Source organism: Condylura cristata, unplaced genomic scaffold (genome assembly GCF_000260355.1).
Source record: "Condylura cristata isolate star-nosed mole 26May11 unplaced genomic scaffold, ConCri1.0 scaffold00033, whole genome shotgun sequence".
In the NCBI taxonomy this organism is placed as follows: Eukaryota; Metazoa; Chordata; class Mammalia; order Eulipotyphla; family Talpidae; genus Condylura; species Condylura cristata.
Window position 1 is genome coordinate 8,952,863 of NW_004567134.1, and position 22,385 is coordinate 8,975,247.

A 22,385-nucleotide genomic window follows, 5' to 3' on the forward strand; every position below is an offset into this window, starting at 1 on the left:
CCCAGTTTTCCCAGCACCACTTGCTGAACAAATTTTCTTTGTTCCATTGTATCTTCTTTGCTCCTTTGCCAAAAATTAGGTGTCCATAAACTCGAGAACACGAGGAATTTTTTATCTAAACTTGAATATAATAGGGGGAAAAGTAAGATAGCTCAGTAGCTTTTGGGAAAAGCAGGGTCTGGATATTTAGTTCTTGTGATGATGGGCCTGCTGGTCCTACTCAGACAATGCTCTGTTCCTGGACCTTTGCTCTTGGTTAAAGGAAGCTCCTCAGCGCCATTGGAGGCGAAGCACAAGCTATCACCATAGTGGGAAATCTGGTTCAAAGCATGAGTTTATCTTAGGGGCATCCCTCTTAACTGTGGAGGGAGTTTAAAGACATTAGCCCCACCTTTTCCTGGTGTACTGGATCATTAGAAGTCTTAATGTTTTTCAAGTTTTGACCAGATACAATTTAAACACTTTTTAAATGCCTAGAAAAATAATCATTACCCTTTTATGAGGTGCAGCCAGCCAAACCCATATGGAAATGTCATTGTATGCCGTGAGAAAGGTGCGTATTAAAAAGATCCCCATCGGGCTCTCCCTGGTGGCGCAGTGGGTTAAAATGCAGCGCTGTGAAGCTGGCTACAGTGGCTGCAGCGCGAGTTCGATTTCCAGCCCTGGAGGTGACCCACATGGCATAGCAGACCTCGCCTGTCTCGCACACTGCTCCCCCAGTACTGTACTTTATCTCTGTTCTGCTCCCCACTCTGTCTCCCCTCTGGCCTGTACCCCAGTTCTGTATGCATAAATAAAGCTTAAAAAAAAAAAGGATCCCCAACAACAGGCGCTGGAGAGGATGTGGAGAAAATAGGAGCCCTAGCCACTGTGTGGGAATGTAGGGGTTAAGAATGGAGATACCCCATGACCCAGCAGTCCCTTTTGGGGCAATGTAGCCAGAGAACGTGAGACCATAAGTTCAAAAACTCTGTGCTCTGTCGCAGCATTATTTACAGTAGCTGCGAATGGGAGCATTTTAACTGCTCACCGAGGGCTGGTGTGATTAAGAAGATGTGGTTTATGCACACAGTGAGAGACTATTCAGCTGGAAGGAGAGATGAGCTGTTGACAGCACAATGGAAGGAGTTTGAGGGGATGAAGCATAGTAAAGGCAGTGTGGCAAAGAGAAATATTAGACCTTCCCATAGCAGATTATTCAGCAAAGCTAAATATTTTCTAAAACATACTAACGTTAATAACTGAGGTGAGGTCTCTAAAGATTAAGATAGGGGAGAGGGAGAAAGGGTCAAAGGTGTAACAAAGGACTGAGACCCATTGCCTAGAAAATCTTACCACAGATCTGTAACAACGCGTTAAACTGGATTATGGAAAACCAGGGGGCAGAAATCTTGTTTTTAAAAAAGATGTATTTTTTTGTGCATAGAAGAACTAGGGTGTAGGCCAGAGGTGTTGGGGGAGAGAGGATTCACCAGAGACAGAGTGGGGAGCAGAACAGGAAGATTGACTGAAATCCACTGCTGAGGGAAGCAGTGGGTGAGACAGGATAGGTCTGCTGCACCATGTGGGTCACCTCCCTGGCCAGGGATCGAACTTGTGCTGCAGTGGCTGTGGCCAGCTTCATAGTGCTGTGCTTTTACCCATTGCACCACCAGGAAGGACCACAACAGGAATCTTAACTGTAGAGTAAGAAGTGTAAGATGTTTTCTGTAAAAGGATTCTCTCGCCATAACTAATTTTAGAAGTTCAGAATAAAGTGACAGGATCATTTTTTTGCCTGTTGGATGAGGAATATGGGGTTCTAGGAAGGCCTTGCAGTCCCTGACTAGCCTTAAGCCCACAAAGATATGTCCACATAGGTTTTTAGAAAGCGTTATCCTCACTGGGAAGAGGAGGTGAATGAGGAAACTTTGTTTCCTACCAGGAGTAGCTCACACTGGCCATGTTCATATGTTTTGTAGGGGTCTGCCATGACCCCACTTAGTCTTCTGCCCTGGATCTTTGACCTCTGCCCATGAACAGGGAGTCAGGGAGAAGGTCAACTGCAGGATCAAGAAGAAGGTCAACTGCATGTTGTTTGCATTTGCTCCCCTGAATTCCATTGTCCCCGCTTTATAAATGTCTTTGAATAGCACTCCTAAACTTCCAACTTGGAAATTGGATTTATTTTCTTGTCATAGCCTGAAATTAAGCAAGTCTGGTCTCTGGTGGCTATTTATAACCACGGTGTAGCTATTCTTGTTCTGGTTCTCCCGGGATAGACGTTTATGCAGTAAACATGTTGCATGCGTTCTTGCTCTATTTTTTTATACAAACACGATCATGCTAGGAATTCATTGAAGAAATAAACGTTATGTTTTTAAGAAAGCCTTTGTTTGCCTTGCTGTGATCAGCTTTTCAAGAAAATACTGATCTAAGCAGTTGGCTACAGATGGAACCTAAATGAAACACAGCCTGGAGGCATGAAGCCGAATCCAGAGGACAGTACGGGTGGTTTTTGAGTGTTTTTTTTTTTTTGACCCCCACCTTACTATGCATCATGCCCTCAGAGTCCTTCCATTTTGCTATAAATGTCAACATTTGTCTCTCCTTGTGGTTGAATCATATCCCATCGTAGCATGGTGAGAAGAGCACTGAATTGAGAGTCTGGGTCTTGTATAATCCCAGCTCTGTTGCTAGCTGTGTATCTGTAGATACTGTTTCATCCCCGTGGACATCATTTGACCATCTTTGAGAGGACTGACTTCAGTGATTACAGGTCCTGACAGTGTAGAGGGTAAGAGCATAGGCTCCTAATGCTTGAGTTCGAATCTTGGGTCCCCCAACTTATAGGCTGTGCAACCTGGGGAAGTTACTCAACCTCTCTGATTGTTTCCACATCTTTAAAATGGAGTACCTAGCTCAAGGAGTGTTTGAAAATTAAAGGATGATTGTTTTCATAATGCTTCTATCATCCTCATCTTTATAGTCTGTAAAGACTCTTTCAGGTATAGAATTCTTTCAAACAGCGAATCTTGGAAGTGGAGATTAAAAACTAGCATTTAAATGCTAAAACACTCAGTGAAAAAGCATATGATGGGTGGCAGGGTCCGGCAATGAAATTGTCAGCTAACAGTTGACTTGTCTCCAGCCTGGCTTCAGTTACATTTCTCCACTTACACAGGCCTAACTCTAAATCCTGGGCATTTTTTCCACTCCTCATTACTGGACTCTCCGGGAACGCTGACCACTCCCTCTTTGTCACACTTGAGACCATAATTGGTCAGTAAATCAAAAAAGTTGGTTTTAATAGGGACCCATTCAAAGCAAGTATATTTATTGTGTGTATAGACACATATACACCTAAACATTTTATTTAGCCTGAAACACACAAGTGCACAGTCATCTGCCTATCTTTTTAGCTGTATAGCTGTGGCCTTTGTAGTTGTTTTTATTGATTAAATATCATCATCATCTTTTTTGCATCAGCCCAAAATACACCATCTGAACTTTTCATTTAAAATTTTTTAAGGTGGAGGGAGACCATCGATTTCTCTGGGCAGTCTGAATACACAGTGGGCATTTATTTAACCACTTCCTTTCCCTTTGTCTTTTGTTATTTCTACTCCCCAACCTCCTTCATGGGGATGGCTTCCAGCTGCGCTTTCTTGCAAAATCTTTGCTTCCTTAGAGTCACCCTTGCTCACCACTGTTACTTCAGTTTATGTTCTATTTGACCAGTACAGCTGGCACACGCAGGGTTTGGCACTACCTCCAGCTAGCTTTTCATCAGCCCATGACTCGACTGTGCAAGCAGAAACTCATGGGAATCTTAGAGAGCACCCTGCTAGCCTTGGGGTCCCGCATGGGGTGAGGGTTATACCTCATATCCTGGAGGCATGAAAGGCTTTGGTTAATCTAGCCACTATGTATGTGGAGGTCACCTTCGAGATTTTCTGCAGCTCTCCTCCCTTGGCTTCTCTCTCAGCACTCCCCTGTCTCTCTGGCTGCTCCTCTGCCCACTTGGCAGGCCTGTCCGTCTTGACCTGGCCTCTCAGTGTCAAAGGCTTAGTACTGCTCGGCTGTAGGTCTGCGCTTCTCTCTGCATGTTCTTTCATGGTGAAAATTTATCCATGCCCATGGTTGCAATGAGCATTTCTGCCAGGTAAGACAAGTCTCAGATCTGTGCCTCTGACTCAGAGATCTTCTGAACCACAGAAGGATCCAAGGGCCCACCTAACACTTCCTCTCCAGTGTCCTAGAAATTCCTTGCCATCATCACCATTAGTCCAGCCCACGCACACCAGAAGCAAGAAGCTGTTCTTACCATTTCTCTTTTTCATCTCCTAGCTATTTGTTTGGCTTTGTTTTATATGGGATAAAAGCAGAAAGAGATTTGAACCTAATGTATCCTAAGAGAAAGCAAAATAATACCTTTTCTGGTTGATGTAGAACAGACACAACATCCGTGGGTTTGTTTTTTGTTTTTTTTTTTTTTTTTTTTCTTTTCTTTTTTTTTTTTTTTTTTTTTTTTTTGCTTTTAAGTTTTTAGCATTTGTTAGGCTTATTATTCTAATACTAAGTTGAGTGCCTCTCCCAGCTCTGGAGCAGTTAGAGATAGCTCACTATCTAACTGGTGCTGTATAGTGATACTGCATATGGAAGTCACCCAGGCAGCACAGAGAGGGGAAATGTCAACCTGAACAGACTGTGGGTGGATTTCAGGTCATGTAACATCATGGTGCAGTGGGAGGCTCTGAGACATTCTGAACCCCAGGAAGTAGAGGCCTCAGATCCCCAACCTGCCTGTCTTTTCCTTCTGAGCCCACCACCATGTGTGCCTAGGTGTGGCGAGACACCTGTTCAGTCTCCTCTTCGTAGTAGTTAAGAGTTACAAATTTGGGGCCCTTCTGGTGGCACAGGGGTTAAAGTCTCAGCACTATCAAGCTGTTACCAACCAATGCTGCAATCCGTGGGCAGGGAGCTGACCCGCATGGCACAGCAGACCTCTCCTGTCTTGCCCACTGCTCCCTTCAACAGTGTATTTTAGTAGATCTGCCTGTTCTGCTCCCCACTCTGTCTCTGGTGAATCCTTTTACCTGCTCCCCACCCTCCCGTTCTTAAATGCATAAGTAAATAAAGTAAATCTTTAAAAAGGAATTATATACTTTTAGGACTCATTTTATCATTTTAAATGTTATATCTGAAATGGTCCCAGGTAGATTTACAGACTTGACAGACTTGACAGACAGGACAGACTTGAGAGGAAAACAATTTAGGATATGAGCCTAGTTGGTGATAGAAGAGGAATATAGGAGATGTGGGTAGGAAAGGAGAGTAGAGAGGCTGAAATTGTCAGGGAACATCAGTCTCTTCATAGAGGTATTTTCTTCTTGCCCAATTTTGTAAATCTGGAGTGGGTTTGAGATGGGTATGGAGTGTGTTCAGGGTGGAGATGCCTCTTCCTCTTCACTTTCCCCTCATCATCTACTTCTTCCTGGTCTGTCGTGTGCTAACAGCTCTAAGTGTATTCCCCCATGGCTCCTCCACACGATGTCTGACTCCTTATAAGCTTGATGAGACAGTCATTCCTTGGTACCCGAGTGGAACCAAGGACCTCAGAGTACACCAGGATCCTCAGATACTCAAGATTCTGTCTGAAAATGATTAGTGGGACCGTGCATGTCAAGCCCATGTTCTTCAAGGGCCAACTGTGTCACAGAAGTCTCTGCTGGAGTCCGGTACAGAGCATAGACAGCATCCTCAACCTGCCTTTGAGCTCATTTGTGTTTCTGAGTCCTGATAGTCAGTCTGGACCCATTTTTGGTTCCCATTCAGAAGTGAATAAAAATTAAAAGAGTTATAAGGGAGAAAAATGTAGCTTTAGGCTAAGAAATTAGGGTCATATAGAAATACAGCTGTAACGCTGCAAGGTTTCAGGACATAAGAATCCTCTAATGGACGTGAAGCTCTGTCATGCCTGGTAATAAATTGGGGATGTCAGGACTCCAGGTGATAATAACACTCACAATAATAATTTTGGCAGCTCCATGTATAGGGGGCCCCAGTTCTTGTGCTTTGTGTACCCCACCTCACTTGATGCCCACGTCAGCTTAGTAAGATAGAGGCCACTTTCATCTGACACAGGCAGAATTGAGGCCCATATGGGTTCATACCTCATCCAGAGTCATACAGTGAGTTTGGGGTGTCTCTGAGATTTGAACCCCTGTTATTTGGCTGCAGAGCTGGAATCCTGGCTGCCTACCGCCCTGTCGGCACCAAATTCGCTCCATCACCAGCTCATTTCATTCTAGATTTCTGGTTTCTATTTCCCTTGAAAGGATTTGTGTCACTTCGAATTAAGACAGATGACACTGCCATTATTTTAAAGTGATGATCATAGTCAGTTCATACTGACCATGAAGTCCCCATCCCACCCCACCCCAAAGCAACCAAGCAAAGAAGCACAGGAAGGGAGTCAGCTGAGCAAAGTCAAAATATTACAGGTGGGGATGTGTTTATAAGTGCAGGAGGGGGGACTTGTGCTTCTGGAATGTAACATAAATCAACTGGAAAACTCAGTACAAAGCACTTCTAGGGACACCACAAAACAGACCCGCTGCCTGTTGATGTTTCTGAAGTGAAGATTCTTGGTGTCATACTGACTGGCTGGCTGCCTCCAGCCGTTATTTCCACGTTGGCCGGCGTGGGTGATTCACGGTTGAGTCTCAGCTAGAAATTCCCCGAGTCAGGGAGAGGTGTGACTCGGGAGGGTGTTTTCGACCTGCTAACAGGAGTAGGGGCAGAAAAAGGTTGAGAACACGCCTGTTCCAGAGAGGTAAACACTTCAGACGCTGGTGCAATTCTGTTACTACAGATGTGGGGTCTCGGGGACCAAGCAACACAGGCAAAGGAGTGAAAGTCATACTTCTCCCTCTAATTTGGAATTGTCACAGCTAGCAAAAGGGAAGGTTAGTGATTTGATCCCATTCTGTAAATATTTTGGCAGCTTTTCCCCACTCTTGGGTATTGAAGTCTGTTTTAGGAAAAGGATTGAACCCCCCAACTCCAGTGAACTGCAGCTTAGGAAGGAATTAAATTGGTATCTTAATAATAAAGGTAGAGACAAGATTATGGTTTTGGGGGGACTGAAGCAAAGTGGAACTATTTTAAACAAACATTCTGGAACAGACCTGCCTCATAGAAATAAAGTGCGAGCCATGGATATAATTTAAAATTTTCTAGTAGCCCATTAAAGTATAACAGGTAAATTAATTTTAAGAGTCTATTTTTTAATCCAATATATTAAATTAGCATTTCAACATGTAGCCAATACACAGTTATTAGGGCATTATTACATATGAAGTGATGAAACGCTGTTTGTATGTCACACTTCAAGCAGACCGTTCAAGCACTTGGTCGTCACACGTGGCACACGGGAAGGAAAGGAGGAGAGAAACGAGGGTGGCCAAAGTTCTTAGTGGTTCATTTCAACTAAATGAGAAAACCCTTTCTCCTGCCTGGGTCAGCCCCATGGCATTTTGCTGTGTGTAAATACAAACTTCTTAAAAGCCAAGTTTCCTTTTTGTTTGATTGCTCTGAAGGGTAGCCCTGGGCCATTTGCTCTCACCTAACTATTCTACTTGATAGCCAGTTTTTCCTCCTCTTTCTACTGGATGCTTGAGGAACCCCTTCTTTAGAATAAGCACCAAATGGTCTCTTAAACTCCGCCACCTCAGGCCGCAAAGGCCCCCACCTCTGACATGGGTAAAAAGTAAACAGGAGCGTATTGATGACAATTTTGCATGCAAATTGCTTAGCAGAGCCCGGAGCTGCTCTACGTATGATTTTCTATTTCCATGCACCAATTTGGGAGTTTGCACGTGAACACAGTAATTGTTCATGCAAAGCTGATAGCGCAGGTGCACAGCCTGTTTTAGACACGAGAACCGTCTGGCCCTGACTTCTGTTGAATCTTTTCTGATGTCAGATATAGAAGAATATTAGTTACTAAGGTGTATTTATGGTTGGTGGGACTTTTGGTAAGTCTTACAAATGGTGTATGTGATGGTGCCACGCATATGTTGTGTTCTCTAGTGAGGAAAAGGAGAATATAGTGACCCCACCGATGTGGGTGTGCTGGCAAGTCTTTGCCTTTGCACCCACGAATGGGCTTTCCCGGTGGGCCGAAGTTGTGTCCAACCCCTAGAGTGGAATTCGTTCTTTCATAAACTCCTGAAAGTCGTCTTGACCTAGCAAAGTTTTATGCTTTCCGGCCGTTTCCAAAGCACATTATTTTATATTATTAGACTCAGAAATTTTAAAAGACTCTCTTGAGTAAAATCTTCATTTTTGATACCAATGTGAAACTGCTTTAAAGGTGAGACACTCCCCCCCCCACCTCTGGAAATGTATGCAGCATCAAAAGAAATTGTAATATATATATATTTATCAACTCTATATTTCTCTCAAAAAAAAACAAAAAAAAACAAAAGCCACGTGGCCATGAGTAGGGATGTATAACAGTCCTCATACAGGGAAGGGGGCGCTCATTGTTTGTGAACAATAACACAATCTACCATTTGTATTATAATTTTTTCAACAATTGTTGAAAAAATAAGCTGTCGCCAAAATTGGTCATTTTGCACTATTCAATAGAACTCTATGTGACCAATAAAATAGAAAAATTAAATGTTAAAAAAAAAACACCAAAATATGCTCTCCGTTTCCTCTGTGGATGTCACACTGAAGCATGCTAGGCCTCAGGACAGCATAGTTTGGGGAAGACTTTTTATTTAAATGCAGTTTGGGGTTCAGATTCCCAGTCACTTTTTATGTGTTATCATGGTCTCTGTTCTTTCATTATTGACCATCTCTGCAAAGTGAAAATTTTATCTTTTTCTTGTCATATCAGCCTTTGAGGTTTGCCAGTGGCAGGTTTTCACTTTGGTGAGTTGTATGGCTCCTAACAGCTTCTTTTAAATCCCTGCCTCTCTGTATCTCCTGTGCACACCTGAGGGGTACACAGAGGTGAGGTTGAGCAGGAGGTGTGGCAGACACATTTGCTTAAAAGAGGCCTTCCTGAAGAGGATGGTGGGGGTGGTTGCTCAGAGGCGTGAATGTATTCAGTGTCATTGACTGTGCACGTTACAGGAGTTAAGATGTCACTTTATGTTCGGTATATTTTACTACCAAACAAACAAACAAACAACAACAACAAAAAAAACATGTCTCCAAGAGCCCTCTGAGCTTCACACAGGCTAATAGTTTTCTAGAATCAAGCAGCATTCCTTCATCTTGGTCTCATAGCTAACCTGCTTTGTGGGGGCCTCAGGGATCATCATCCTCAGAGAGGGTGCAGGTGACTATGCAATACACTTACTTGGATCGGGAAAGTGCTGGTTCCATCATGACATGGGCATGACTGTCAGTGGAGAATGTCCTCCTTAAAGAGAGTTTTACCTAAGCCTTCTCCAGGCACTTGAGTGGGCTGACTGGTTGACCAAAAAGCCCTGGAGGGCTCTGTCCTGGTGGGGCTTAGTGGGAAAGACAGAAAAAGAATAAATGGACAACTTGTAGATTGAAAAGTTGTCATGGGCTCTGTGAAAGACACAGAGTGATAGCACAGAGCACAGAGCTGTCCTATGGAAGTATATCGGGGGCCACATTCTCTAGTAGCCTCGTTTAACATGGGTGAAAAGCTGACCGGAAACCAGCACTCCCCTATTCACGGCAGCACTACTTACCATAACCGAATTGTGGAAAATGCCTAACTGCCCCAAACAGTTGACTGGATCCAGAAGAGGTGGTTAATATACACAAGGAAATATTACTCAGCAGTTAAAAAGCATAAGCTCCTGCCATTTATAGCTTCCTGGATGGAGCTGGAAGGGATTATGCTAAGTGCATTAAGTCTGAAGGAGAAAGACATCAGATGGTGTCACTTTGGGTGGAATATGGAGAAGCCAGACAAAGGTTCCAGTAATGCCAAACTCAAAAACTAACCCTTGAATGTGGACCATAGAACAAGGTGGGAAGGGAGCAGAGTGGACGGAAGTGGACTATGGAGGTGGACTGCCGAGGTATGCTGTGGGTGCTTTGGTGGTGGGAGCATTCTAGTAACGTCACCGGAAGGCACACAACCTGCACTTCCAACATACAAACAGTGACGTAAACCAGTGCTAGCTCAGTAAAAATGAATAATTAAAAAAACTGGTTAAAAGGAACAGGTGGAATGTAATATATTTATTCTTAATGCCACCAAAATGTTGTTCAATGTGTTATCAATATTTTAAAACTTCTTAAATATTTTATATTCTTTTTTTGTTTCATGTGCTATACGTCTCTGAAACCTGGTGTATATTTTACCCTTATGGTACATTCAGTGTGGACTAGTCACATTTCAAGTGCTGAATATTTTCAGTGCTGATTACTGTTATACAATAACTTGACACTTTATCATATCAATCCATATAGGGTCCCATTTACATTCTAAATAATTTAATTTTCCTGGTTTCTGTACATATTCTTTAGTGGCTGGTCTTTGATGCAATCAGCTCACTGTATTCTCAAAATCAAAAGAATTACCAGGAGCATAAGCTACCATGCTCAACGAAGAAAATAGCATGAAATATTGATAAGTTGCTTCCCTTCTGACTCGTGCTAAACTCTTGTTGGATTTGGTATGGATGGGTTTGGTTAGAGAGTCTGAGGACGTGGTGTATCTTTTCTATAAAAAGTCCTTTAAAGTGTATGGAATATTTTATTAATACTCTGGGTTCCATTTCTAGCTGGTTATGTTTAATATTTGAGTACCCCATTGCAAATCTAAGCAGCATGGGGGCTTGGTGTTTCTTTATAAGTTGTCTTGATGAATCTTAGCTTGTGTCTTTTCTGATCAAATGGACTGGTGAGATGCAATGAGAAATAATGCCATTTTGGGGGGTTGCTCAATGTGTCCAGTCCATGGGAATTATTCATGCATTCTCCTTATAAATAACACCTAGACGCTGACTTTTTATAGTGCCGTCTTGTGCTTGTGTGATTCAGTGACTCTTGACCTTCTGAAATGACAGCGAGGCTCCCTCCACCCCTGCCCGTTGTCATGACAGTCTGGTGGCCTGTGTTGTGGTCTGCATCTTAACTCATTTGATGAGGCATCTGTTGCTTTTCCAATTACTCCCTGACTGACCTAGAGAATGCTAGGTTTCCATAAGCTTAACAAGTGCTTTTAATCTTCCTGAGATTTCCCCTTTGAGACTATCATTTATTTAGTTAAATTATTAAGAATTGTCACTAGAGTTTTGTTGAAGGGTGAGTGAAGCTGGTGCACATGTTAAGGTGTGAAGGTGACCCCCAAATCATGTCGTTACGTACGTGAAAGCAAATCAATAAAATTTTATTTAAAAAAAGAAAGGGATTTTGTTTTATGGAAGCAGATAGGTGGTTGTAGGGGTGTGAATAGGGAGGGGAGTGGGGGAACAATTGCTGGTTAGGGCATGGGGTTTCCTTTTGAGATATTGATATGTTTTAGAAGTAGATAGAGGAGATGATTGTGCATTGTGAATGTACTTAAGGCCACTCAGCTGTTCACTTCCAGATGATTCATTTTATATTCTTTATATCAAGATACTTATATATTACTTTATTTGAATTTAATTTAAAAAGAATGTAGAATAATGTTTTAATGGTGTGGCCTCCTGAGCCTGGATTTGTGGGGTTTTTAGGTTTTGGAAACCTAACTTTGATAAGATGATGACAGGAATTTGAACTCGAAAAGCTCTAAAACGAAAGTTTTAACTTTTTCAGTTGTGGGAGGCAGGGCCTACAAACAGTCTCTCTTCAGTTCTGGGTCCTGCCACTCCTCACTTTGGTACAGGGCCTTTGGTGCAGCAAAAACAAGCAAACCAAAAGCCCCAAGGGTTTATCTTAACTAACAAGGGAGAGGGAGAGGAAGAACTAGCACGTTAGAAGGAGAAGGAGGAGAGAGGTCATTACTGACAGGTGGTGGGGGGTGGACCACCGCTGTAGGAGCAGAAAGGTGCAGCAAGGTCACATCTGGAGCCAGGGCCTGTGGTGCCCAGGGCAGAGCCAAGTCCTGCCACCACAGGGTTTGGCAGAAGCCTGCTCTGCTGAGGTTGTCCCCCCTGCCACCCTGGGAACGGAGGTCCACTTCCCACCCAACCTGTGTGGCAGCAGCCGTCTGCAAAAGTTCTGACAGCAAAGAGCTAGCCCAGAACCAGATGAGTGGTCAAGAAGGTGTGGTGTGTATACACAGTGGAATACTACTCGGTGATCAAAAAGGATAAATGCATGCCATTTGCAGCATCATGGATGGAGCTGGAAGGGGTTATGCTAATCCAAATAAGTCGGACAGAAAAATTAAAATGTGAGGTGTCTCCATTTATAGGTGGACTATAAGGAAACCAAACAACAGTTCAGAAAAGAGACGAAAGTTGAGGCAAGCTATAGATGTGAGGCAGATAGAGGGGAGGGAAGAATGCAAGGGACTATAGTGACAGTTACTGGGTGCTCTGATGGTGGAAGAGCTAAGACGACTGCACTTGAGGGGAAAAATCAAGTATATTACAAAAATGAACACTGATGTAAGAAGGAAATATAAAAGAGCAAGCCCATGGGCATCATTCCCTTTTAAATGCTCCAAAATGGCCGCTCGTTACGCTGCTTCCCTAGAAGCCCCAGAATCAGGACTTTAGGGGATTGGTTCTTCATCCTAGTGGGAAAAATCAGGCTGGTTTGTGCCCAGTCCAGGAGGCCATGCTGGCCCTGCCCCGAGGACCTGGGGGTACAGAGCCAGCCACCCCAGACCACTCCAACATTTCCAGAGATTTAGAAGTGACACATACAGAAGACATAAGCTGCAAATATGATTTTAAAAATCGAATTCCTACTCCTTGCCTATACCATGAAAAGCCCCATATTGGAAAAAAAAATGATTGATTTTAGTGTTTTTCAAAATTGGATCGACTGCAAAGCCCAGGCAGATGGATGTTGTAGAAACAGTGGCCTTCAAGGAACTTAAGGGAGAAAAAAAATGGGTTGAACTATGTCATTAGCAGCTTCACCTGTGAGGGATATTAGGGCGGGAGATGGTATCTCTCGCTGATGTTGAGTCCCAGGTATTGACAGATCCATTAGCGGATGTAATTAGAAAAGCAAAGTCCAACTTTGAATAATTGGGTTCAAGTCACCCATGATTTCTGGGCTAAAAACAGAAGCCGAGTGGTTCCCTGAGCGTGGAGGGACATGGGCAGTGGCTGTGCTCAGGTTTCTTTCGGGTGCTGGAAGCTGGTGCTTTCCCAGTAATAAAGTTTGAGGCGGCAAAGACATTGCGTTGGCTCTTCTGCAGATGTCTGAAGGGCTTCATTTTCTGGGAACAAATGGGCTGTGGATTGTTTTTGCTAAACAAAACGTTGTCATAGCAAAGACAAAAATCTACTTTATCCCAGGAGTGCTAAGAAATGTGTGGTTTGGTAGATTACTCCTCTCCCTCCCCTCCACCACCATGTTTTTATTCCTTTCTTTTGCTTTGCTTTTCATTCTTTTTTTTCACTCTTAGCATAATGATTTACTTATTTATATGGAGCGAGTTTCTGAAATAAAAACAGAACACTGATTTCGAGAGATCGTTGGGCTCTTGGGCCACCCAAAATATCTTTACGACAGTATTTTTTATATTTTATGGTTTATGAGGGGGGGGGAAAAAAGGATTTCCAAGTGATGTAAAATACTACGTTGTGGTTCTGAACTCTGTTCTTCTCTGCATCACTGAAGAGAAGGGAGGTGTTGGGGATAGAGGCCCGGTACGTGCTGATGGAGCCTTGAAGCCTGGTGTCAGGTGTGATGATGTGGGAATGAACAGAATTGAAGGCTTTTTACTGACCAACACTTGTAGCACATCTGGTGGGAGACCAGGGAGAGAAGGGGGGTGAGGCACCCAGGCCCTGAGTTACCAACTGCCCCGTCCAGACTATAACCGAGTAGGTCTTGGCTTTGGAACATACGGGGTTGAAAATAAAATAGAAGTAATTTTCCAGATCGAAAGAGTAGGAGAGTTTCTACCAAGTCCAAGATTTCTTGAAGGTAAGAACTAGAAGTTCTGGCCCCCCTGGATCCTGGCTAGAAGACTAGATGCTGCCCCTGTGGTGAGGAGGGGCTTAGGTGCTCATTGTTCTTCCCTGGGCTGTGGCTCTACTTTACCTGTCTGGTACCTGTGAAACCCAGTTCCTGAACTTGGAACCCCCACGGGCACCTCTGACAGACTGTGAGATGAGAGCCAGTCCAGAGGGGAGCTAGAAGGCATCCAGCCAGACCCAGGCTTGTGGGCTGATCCTAATGGAAAAGCCTGAGGAACGTGACAGATTGGAAGTTGCAGAGAAACATACGATTTAAAAAAAATTTTATTTATTTATGCATACAAGAACTGGGGCACAGGCCAGAGGTGGGGGGGTGAGAGGATTCAACAGAGACAGAGTGGGGAGCAGCACAGGCAGAAATACACTGCTGAGGGGAGCAGTAGGTGGGTCGGGAGAGGTCTGCTGGGCCATGTGGTCACCTCTGAGGCGGGGATCGAACGCTGCACTGATCCGGCTGCCGCCAGCTTGCAATGCTGCGTCCTAACCCGTTGTTCCACCAGGGAGGGCCTGATATACTTCTTAAATACCCCTTTTCTTTCCCACCACTGCTCAGACATCTCTTCCCTAGAACTCCCCTGGGAAGCTCCCAGAAATTCCAGGGAACAGGAAGAGCAGCAGATTTCCCTCTAGTCCCTGGAACAGGCAGAAGGAGTGGTTTTCATTTGGCGGTGGCTTTCCCTGCCATATTTCCCTGCCTCTCTTTCCATCTTGGTTATTCCTTATTCCCATTTGGCTCTGGTCGGTGGGTGAGGGATTCTCAGTTCACATCGACAGCATTTATTGTGTTGACCAGTGTCACTTTAGAATTAGAAACTGGCGCCATAGTCTTCACATTGAAATAATAAATCATTGTGTTTTAACGCTGGAAACTGCAGGCCCTCCCTGGTGACACAGTGGGTTAAAGCAAAGCACTATGAAGCTAGCTGCAACCACTTCAGCACGAGTTCAGTCCCCAGCCAGGGAGCTGACCCACATGGTGCAGACCTCTCCTGTCTCTCCCGCTACTCCCCTCAGCAGTGTACTTCGTCCATCTGCCTGTTCTGTTCCCCACTCTGCGTCTGGTGAATCCTCTCACCACCCCTGCACCTCTGGACTGTACCCAGCTTTGTATGCATCAATAAATAAATCTTAAAAAAAAAAAAAAAAGCTGGAAACTCTTTTGAAAATTGCCTCTTCAGGGTCTCTGTTTTCTAAATGAGGGACCCAAGAGATAGGGTGAGAATGACATGACAGACCCGGGGTTACATCCCTTAGAGATGAAACGAGATGCAAGACATCAAGGAGACTTACTCTGCTGGGTGGGGCGAGAAGTAGACCATGGGCCTAGCTTTGTCTCTCCACCCTGGATAAGTCATCCCTTGGTTTATTTTTCTAGTAATAATAAGGGAACTTGCTCACTTGACAAGAACAAGGTGGTCCTGTTAAGGTTAAGGTTCACATCGAAACAGGAAATTAAGGTCTTTAATCATATTTACAGTAGGAACCTGGTTGTTTAGGGTTTTTTTATTATTACTGTGATACGATGGTGGAATTCATTTTTATTTGTTTTCTAAGCATGAAGCCAAACTTACTTCGACAGCATGCATACCCAAAATTAAAGCCATAAAATTGCTGAGTTTTGACAGGAGGTACATCTTCAGATTTTAAAATAAAAATTTAAAAGGTATTATGTTTTATTCAGGAAGCATTTAACTATACAGTGGTTGATTGACTAGTATTTTTAGTGCATTGATTTCGGTGCCTGGAGGGGAAGGGGTGTGGGGGAGGAGTGGGAGGACTTAATGGTCCCTATCATCTTGTCATTACCATCTGCAAGTGACCAGCCCCAGCCACTCCCCGCCCACCATTGCCAATACCAGAGTGGCGTCAGTGGATAATGTTGAACTTTATCAATTGTACATTCCAGTTGGTATTTACCGTCACTTCATGATGGAAGACAGGCTGATGTTATGATCTCCATTTTATACTAGGACACTACCTTCGCTAGTCAGGATTAGTTGTCATGAGGAATGGTTTAGACTATCAACACTAATAATACATAACCACTCTTAACAATAGTGAGCCTGTATTAGCATCCCAAACACACGGACTCCTTTTATTACTGTTTTCATTATCGTGTGACACATAAGAGGAAACAAGTGTAAATTATGAAAATCTTAATAAAGAGTAAGAATTTGAACAACTTGAAACATTTACAAAATATTGAACCGTAGAAACTGGTTGAGTTGGAGTCTCCTATTTCAGGATTCACAGATGCTCTTTACACACAGTTTTATCAAAGAAAAACAGATCTTAGTGCTGCATAGTATTTTCAGGTTTTATCGATATTGTTGGTCTTCAGAAAGGCTTACACTCCTCCCTGAAGTCCATTTGCTATTTTTTAAAATGAAAGTGTGATGCATATATTTTTCTTTTTTTTCTTTTAGATTTATTTATTTATTCATACAGAACTGGGGTACAGGCCAGAGATGCGGAGGGTGAGAGAGTTCACCAGAGACAGAGCGGGGAGCAGAACAGGCAGATCAATGAAGTACACTGCTAAGGGGAGCAGCGGGCGGGTCAGGAGAGGTCTGCCACGCCATGTGGTCACTTCCGGGGCAGGCGGCAGGCGGGAATCGAACTCATGCGGAAGTGGCTTAAGCTTCTTTGTACTGTGCTTTAACCCGCTGTGCCACCAGGGAGGGCCCGCATATGTTTTTCTAATACAACATCTGTTTTTCTAACACAGCAGCCTCAGTTGCTCTGTAGTCTTGTGACAGCAGCGGAAACCTCTCCTGCTTGCCTACATCCAGAGTTGCTCCTTGCATTTGCAGGGCCCTGGACCAGGGGCAAGAGGAGGTGGTTGCTAGGGTGAAGCCACATTTAAGACGGTTCAGGAACAGTGTATGCCAGCCACCGGAGCTTGAGGCCAGAGGCAAATCAGCCATCCCAATCCTTTCCTGATGAAAGTTTCTGTTCATATTTTGTTCATCAGGAACTTTTTTCACCCGCACTAACTCTTTTATTTTTAAACATAGGCATTGCATATTTATTGATCTTGGTTACTGTCTCATGCCCTATGGACTCAGCGCTGGGACAAGGGTCTCCTTCCCTTGCCTACCCTAGTCTCCCTCCTCATTTTGCCTGGGGGTGCAACCTTGCAGGGGGCCCCATTACCCTCATTACCCAGACCAGAGGTCTGCCCATCATGGCCCCGGGGCTGTCAGGGCAGGGACATGCAGGGTCTTGGCTGTGTGAATTTGGGGTGAGGGTCACAGAGGGGAGCAAAGCCTTAGATCCATGGGCACTTTGCCAGTGGAGAGGAGCATGGCTGGAGAGCCAGTTGGAGCCCTCTGGAGTATTTCTCAGCCTCAGAGTCTACATACAAATCTCAAAGACCAGAGTGGGACTCAAGAGTGTCTATTTCTAGAGTTCCCATGTGCTGCTGGGCCAAGTTGTGTGCAGGGGGACCCTGCTGTGCAGTGCTGGGTGCAGGCCAGGAGTCCTTCAAAGCTACACAGCTTCTTGGGGACCCCTTACCAGGCTTCTGTGTGCAGGGGATGGGAGGAAGGGAGCTACCGTTAGGCTTTTTTTTTTTTTAAAGATTTGTTTATTTATTCATACAGAACTGGGGTACAGGCCAGAGATGCGGAGGGTGAGAGGATTCACCAGAGACAGAGTGGGGAGCAGAACAGGCAGATCGATGAAGTACACTGCTGAGGGGAGCAGAGGGCGGGCCAGGAGAGGTCTGCCACACCATGTGGTCACCTCGGGGCAGGCGGGAATCGAACTCATGAGGAAGCAGCTTTAGATTCTCAGTGCTGTGCTTTAACCCGCTGCGCCACCAGGGAGGGCCCCGTTAGGCTTTTTGTGTGGAAGCATATCCAGAAGATGCCCATGCAAGGGAAAGATTGCCTACTTTTGTGCTGTGCTGGCCCAACAAATATGTGTCGCTGTTATTGATGGGGAATTCTCCAGGAGGCCGGACACTTGGAGTGAATCATTGTTATAGATTTTTTTCCTGTAAGTTTCCTGTATGATGTATGGAAATGAGAGCTACATTATCTGAAGTTAAGTACTTTTCTTAAGTAGCCCTAGATTTTGCTAAGTGTGTGTTTTTTAAAATCACACATTATTCTAAAAATAGATGAATAACTTCTCAATAATATTGTTTTTACATCTTTAAAGAAGGAAATTAAAGTTTTCCCCAAGTACTACTCCCAGGTGGCCCCTGTTGATGGTAATAATACTCAGAATACAAAATAAAAACTGCCTTTCCACCCACCCCTATCTTTTCCATTCACTCTCCAATATTGTTTTTGTGGTTTCTTCCAGAAAAAAATGTTTTAGTTGGTGTCTCTCTATACTTCTAATTCTTTTATACAGGAGTATCATAGGATCAACACAGCCTGACCTTTAGCTTCAGAACTTAACAGACTTACTTGTTTTTCTTATTAGGCCTTAAGACCCATTATTGGGCAGTTCCAGTATTTTTCTAGTCCTCTAGTAAGAGCTCTTTGGTTCCAGATTTCTGCTAATTCAACCAACCCTGGAGTGACTCTCTTTGTCCATGTATCTTTAAAACCATCCATGATCCAGTCATAACTTAATACCCTGTATTAAGGGGAGGATGGGTCAGAAAGGGTCATCCCTTCAACAGAATGTTTCCTCAACATTCTTGCCATGGTGAATATCATCAATTAAAAAAAAAAAAAGTCTGTTGTTGCAATAGTAATCAGTGTACCTGGAAAAAGTATGATTAGTGTGCAGTATCAAGGTGAAGGAAACTTCATCACACCCGGAGGGACCCAAAAGAAGACTCAAACAAAAATTATGCGGTATTCTCAAACGGGAACTTGCAGCATGATGAAAATAACCATTCTCCCTCTACCAAGCTACAATTTCAATAAAAAATGTCAACAAGATCCCCTCATTTTTAGGGGGGAATATGCTGAGCTAATTTGAAGGATCTTGTAGGAAAACAAATAAGAATAGACAGGAAGATTCAGAAAGTAAATGTCTGGGAACATTTAGGAAAACACCTGGAGAGATATCAAAATAGATGCAAAACTAAAATTGTTGAAATAGGTTAATATATCACATTACATGTACATCACATTGTACTTAAATGTAAGGAGAATTTAATGTTTGTTAAAGGTGGCATCCTAAGTCAGTGAGGAAAAATGGACAAACCTGGAGGGAGGATGTTGAATTCATATTGCATAACCCCAAAGGGATCAAAGATTTACAAGCAAAAAACAAAGTATGTATTACCAGGAATCACCACTGATTATAAGATTGATTAATTGAGCTACATTAAAAAAAAATCCTTATGGTGAAGCCCACCTTGTGGAAAATAAAAAGTCAAACAAAAATTGGGGAAAGATATTTGCAACTAATATCACCAATGAAAATTAAACCTTCTACTAGATAGTTTCAATAAACCAATAGAAAAAAGGACTGATGAGAAAACTAGGCAAAGGTTACGAACACACAACAGAAAGACAACCCAGATAGCATTTACACATGACATGTTTATATAAAATAAAACAGGCTACACAATAAGAAAACTATGAAGTGCCACTTCATAGGGATCATTGTTTCAGGATGAGATTCACCAGGGCATGGAAGAGAAATGTCGGCACCCCTGAGGGGAGCTAAATCCAGACTGCTATGTGGAGGAAATCTCACAAGTCTGAAAAATTGCAATATGTTGCCCTTTAGCCCAGAAATTCCACACTAGGAATGAATTTTTTTTTAGATATACTATACATACACACATGTGAAATTGTGTAGGCGGTGGGGTCTTTCATTAAAGCATAATTTATAAAAGAAAAAGTAGAATAATCTGTGGTTCATCACACAAAGATACACCACATCTGTGGAAAGAATGTACAGGAACCCTGTGGACTGCTTTTGAATGATGGCTAAGAAACATATCCTGTTAACTGATAAAATTGATTAAGAGGCAGGTGCATAGTATTATGCTACCATTTGTATAAAAAGGGACGGATATATAGAGATTTATTTACCTGTGTATGAATTCAGTGATTGTTCTTGTGTTTTTAAAAAAGATTTAAAAGGATAATATTGATTGTCTGGGATAGGGCAGAGAAGCAGACTTGACATTGTATATACATTTGTACACTTGATTTTTGTATCTTATAATTCTCAAAAAAATTTTACCCAAATTTTAAAATAAGTCAGTAACTGTAAAATATTTATTGGATTTGATATGTTGAATTACTTGAGTATCTTTTTGATATTGACTCATCTTTTATGACCTTTTTTCTTTCTGTCTGTGTCTTGTTGAGCAATTTCTTTGCAAACTAATGCAATAACCCCTCTGTGTCCCAGTTTGTCTTGACTTTGTTTATACTGCTTTTTGCCAACTGGCAATTTTATATTTCCATATATTGTGGTCTCTTCCACTTTCTTTTTCTATTTCTTTTCTGAGGGGGTAGGGACGACTCCCAGTATGACCTGTAAGAAGACTGACTCTATGTTTTAAAACATCCAACTATCAATGCCATCAGATGAGTTAAAAAACAAACAAACAAACAAACAAAAACAAAAACCTGCTATTTGTATGTTCTCTTTGAAAACAGTAGTTAAAACCTGAAAACTGGAACAAGCTCAGTTTTAGCAAGCTCCATCCATTGGCGGGCAGGGGAGAGAGACGTGCCGGGCCAGGGTGGTGGTTGTGATGGCCTCTGACTTGCTCCTCTCTCCTCTCCCAGCGGAGCTCCCTCGCTCCTCGGCGGTGAGGCTGGCCTCCCTGAGAGACCTGCCCGCCCAGCTTCTGGAGCTGTACCAGCAAGGCTTCTCCCTGGTGACACTGCACCCCTTTGTTCAGCCGACCCAAGAGCGGAAGAAAACACCCCTGGAACACATCTTCAGAGCTATCCTGATCAAGAAAACTGACAAGTAAGGCTGGGTGGGTGGTTAGTGGACACTGGGGAGGTGGTTAGTGTGTAGAATGGAGGAGGAGCGGACTTGGGCGGATGGGGGTGGGGTGGGGTGGGGTGGTGAGAGTGGCTGCTTGAAATGTGCATGCTATTCCCAGGGTCCCTTCCCTTGGCCAGGGAAAGCAAGTGTTAGGCAGCCAGGTTCATAGTCATACAACTGTCCAAGCCCCACTGCATAACTAGACAGCTCTAGTTTATGTCTTTCCTTCCTTTAATTTATTGGATTAAACTCCAGGAGAGAAACAGCTCCTCAGAAGGTATACTCCTAGAATGGTGGAGCTGGCTGAATGAGAATCCTGTTCATCTGCAAAGCAGGGCTGGAGAACATATTGCTCTTCTAAAAGGTTCTATGCAAACGGAATGCTTTCCTCCAAACTCTAGAAGTCTTTGAACATTTTGAACCCTCCCTCAGTTCTGTCGGTGACATGGGAGGGACTAACAGGCCCCTTTTGAATCAAAGGTTGTCATTGATTTGGTCTTGATTTTGCTTTCTAAGGCTTGGGGGTTATTTTCCAGTATGGCCCTCTCATATGAATGCTGGCTTGTATTTTTTATTGGGTCTAATTAGGAAGAGGGAGATGGAGATTGGCTTCTCAGGTAGGAGGAATAGTCACTTTAAATGATTCACTTTCAAACAGTGAAGGAGGGAGAGCAAGCAGAGTGTTTTTGCTGCTCTCATCAATATAAAAATTGAAATAAAGTCTGGCAAAGGAAATCCAGTGTGTCCTTCAGCCAGCTACCATGGGAGGGATATTTTAAAGGGAACCCTCACTTTGGGGAACAGTTAGTTACAAGCCAGTAATGGAGCTGGGGTGTTTAATAGGCTTCTTCACTTCCACTGAGGACAGGCTGTGAGCTAATGGACTCACTTCCCAGAAGAGGAAAATGGCTCAAGACGAATGAGATACTGGCTGGAGGGGGAGGGTTCAAGAAAGAGAAGATGGCCTTCCCTGTGGGTCTGTATTCACACATCCAGAATGCCTGCCCTGCCTGCCTGGGTAACTTTAACAATCATTCTAGCTCCCTGATGGGCAGCCACAAAGAAAGAAATCCCTTGGGGCCTCCTGGTGGCCTTGGGACTAAGTCTCAGCACTATGGCCTGAGTTCGATCCCCAGCCAGGAGATCCTACATGGCACAGCAGACCTCTCCTGCCCTGCCCACTGCTCCCCTCAGCAGTGTGCTTCAGTAAATCTCTCTGTCCCCACTCTGTCTCTGGTGAATCCTCATAGCCCCTCTGCACCAATCTGGTCTACATCTCCGTTCTTCTACACACACACACACACACACACACACACACACACA

The 22,385-nt window shown here is 43.6% G+C and overlaps 1 protein-coding gene across 1 annotated transcript in view; it reads left to right on the forward strand.

The window, feature by feature from the left end:
• Positions 1-22,385, forward strand: part of RFTN1 (raftlin, lipid raft linker 1) — a 161,891-nt gene that overhangs the window by 37,772 nt on the left and 101,734 nt on the right. The window contains exon 2 of the mRNA XM_004692186.2: positions 20,855-21,041. Within this exon, the coding sequence (XP_004692243.1) occupies positions 20,855-21,041 (187 nt within the window). The remainder of the gene's footprint in view (positions 1-20,854; positions 21,042-22,385) is intronic.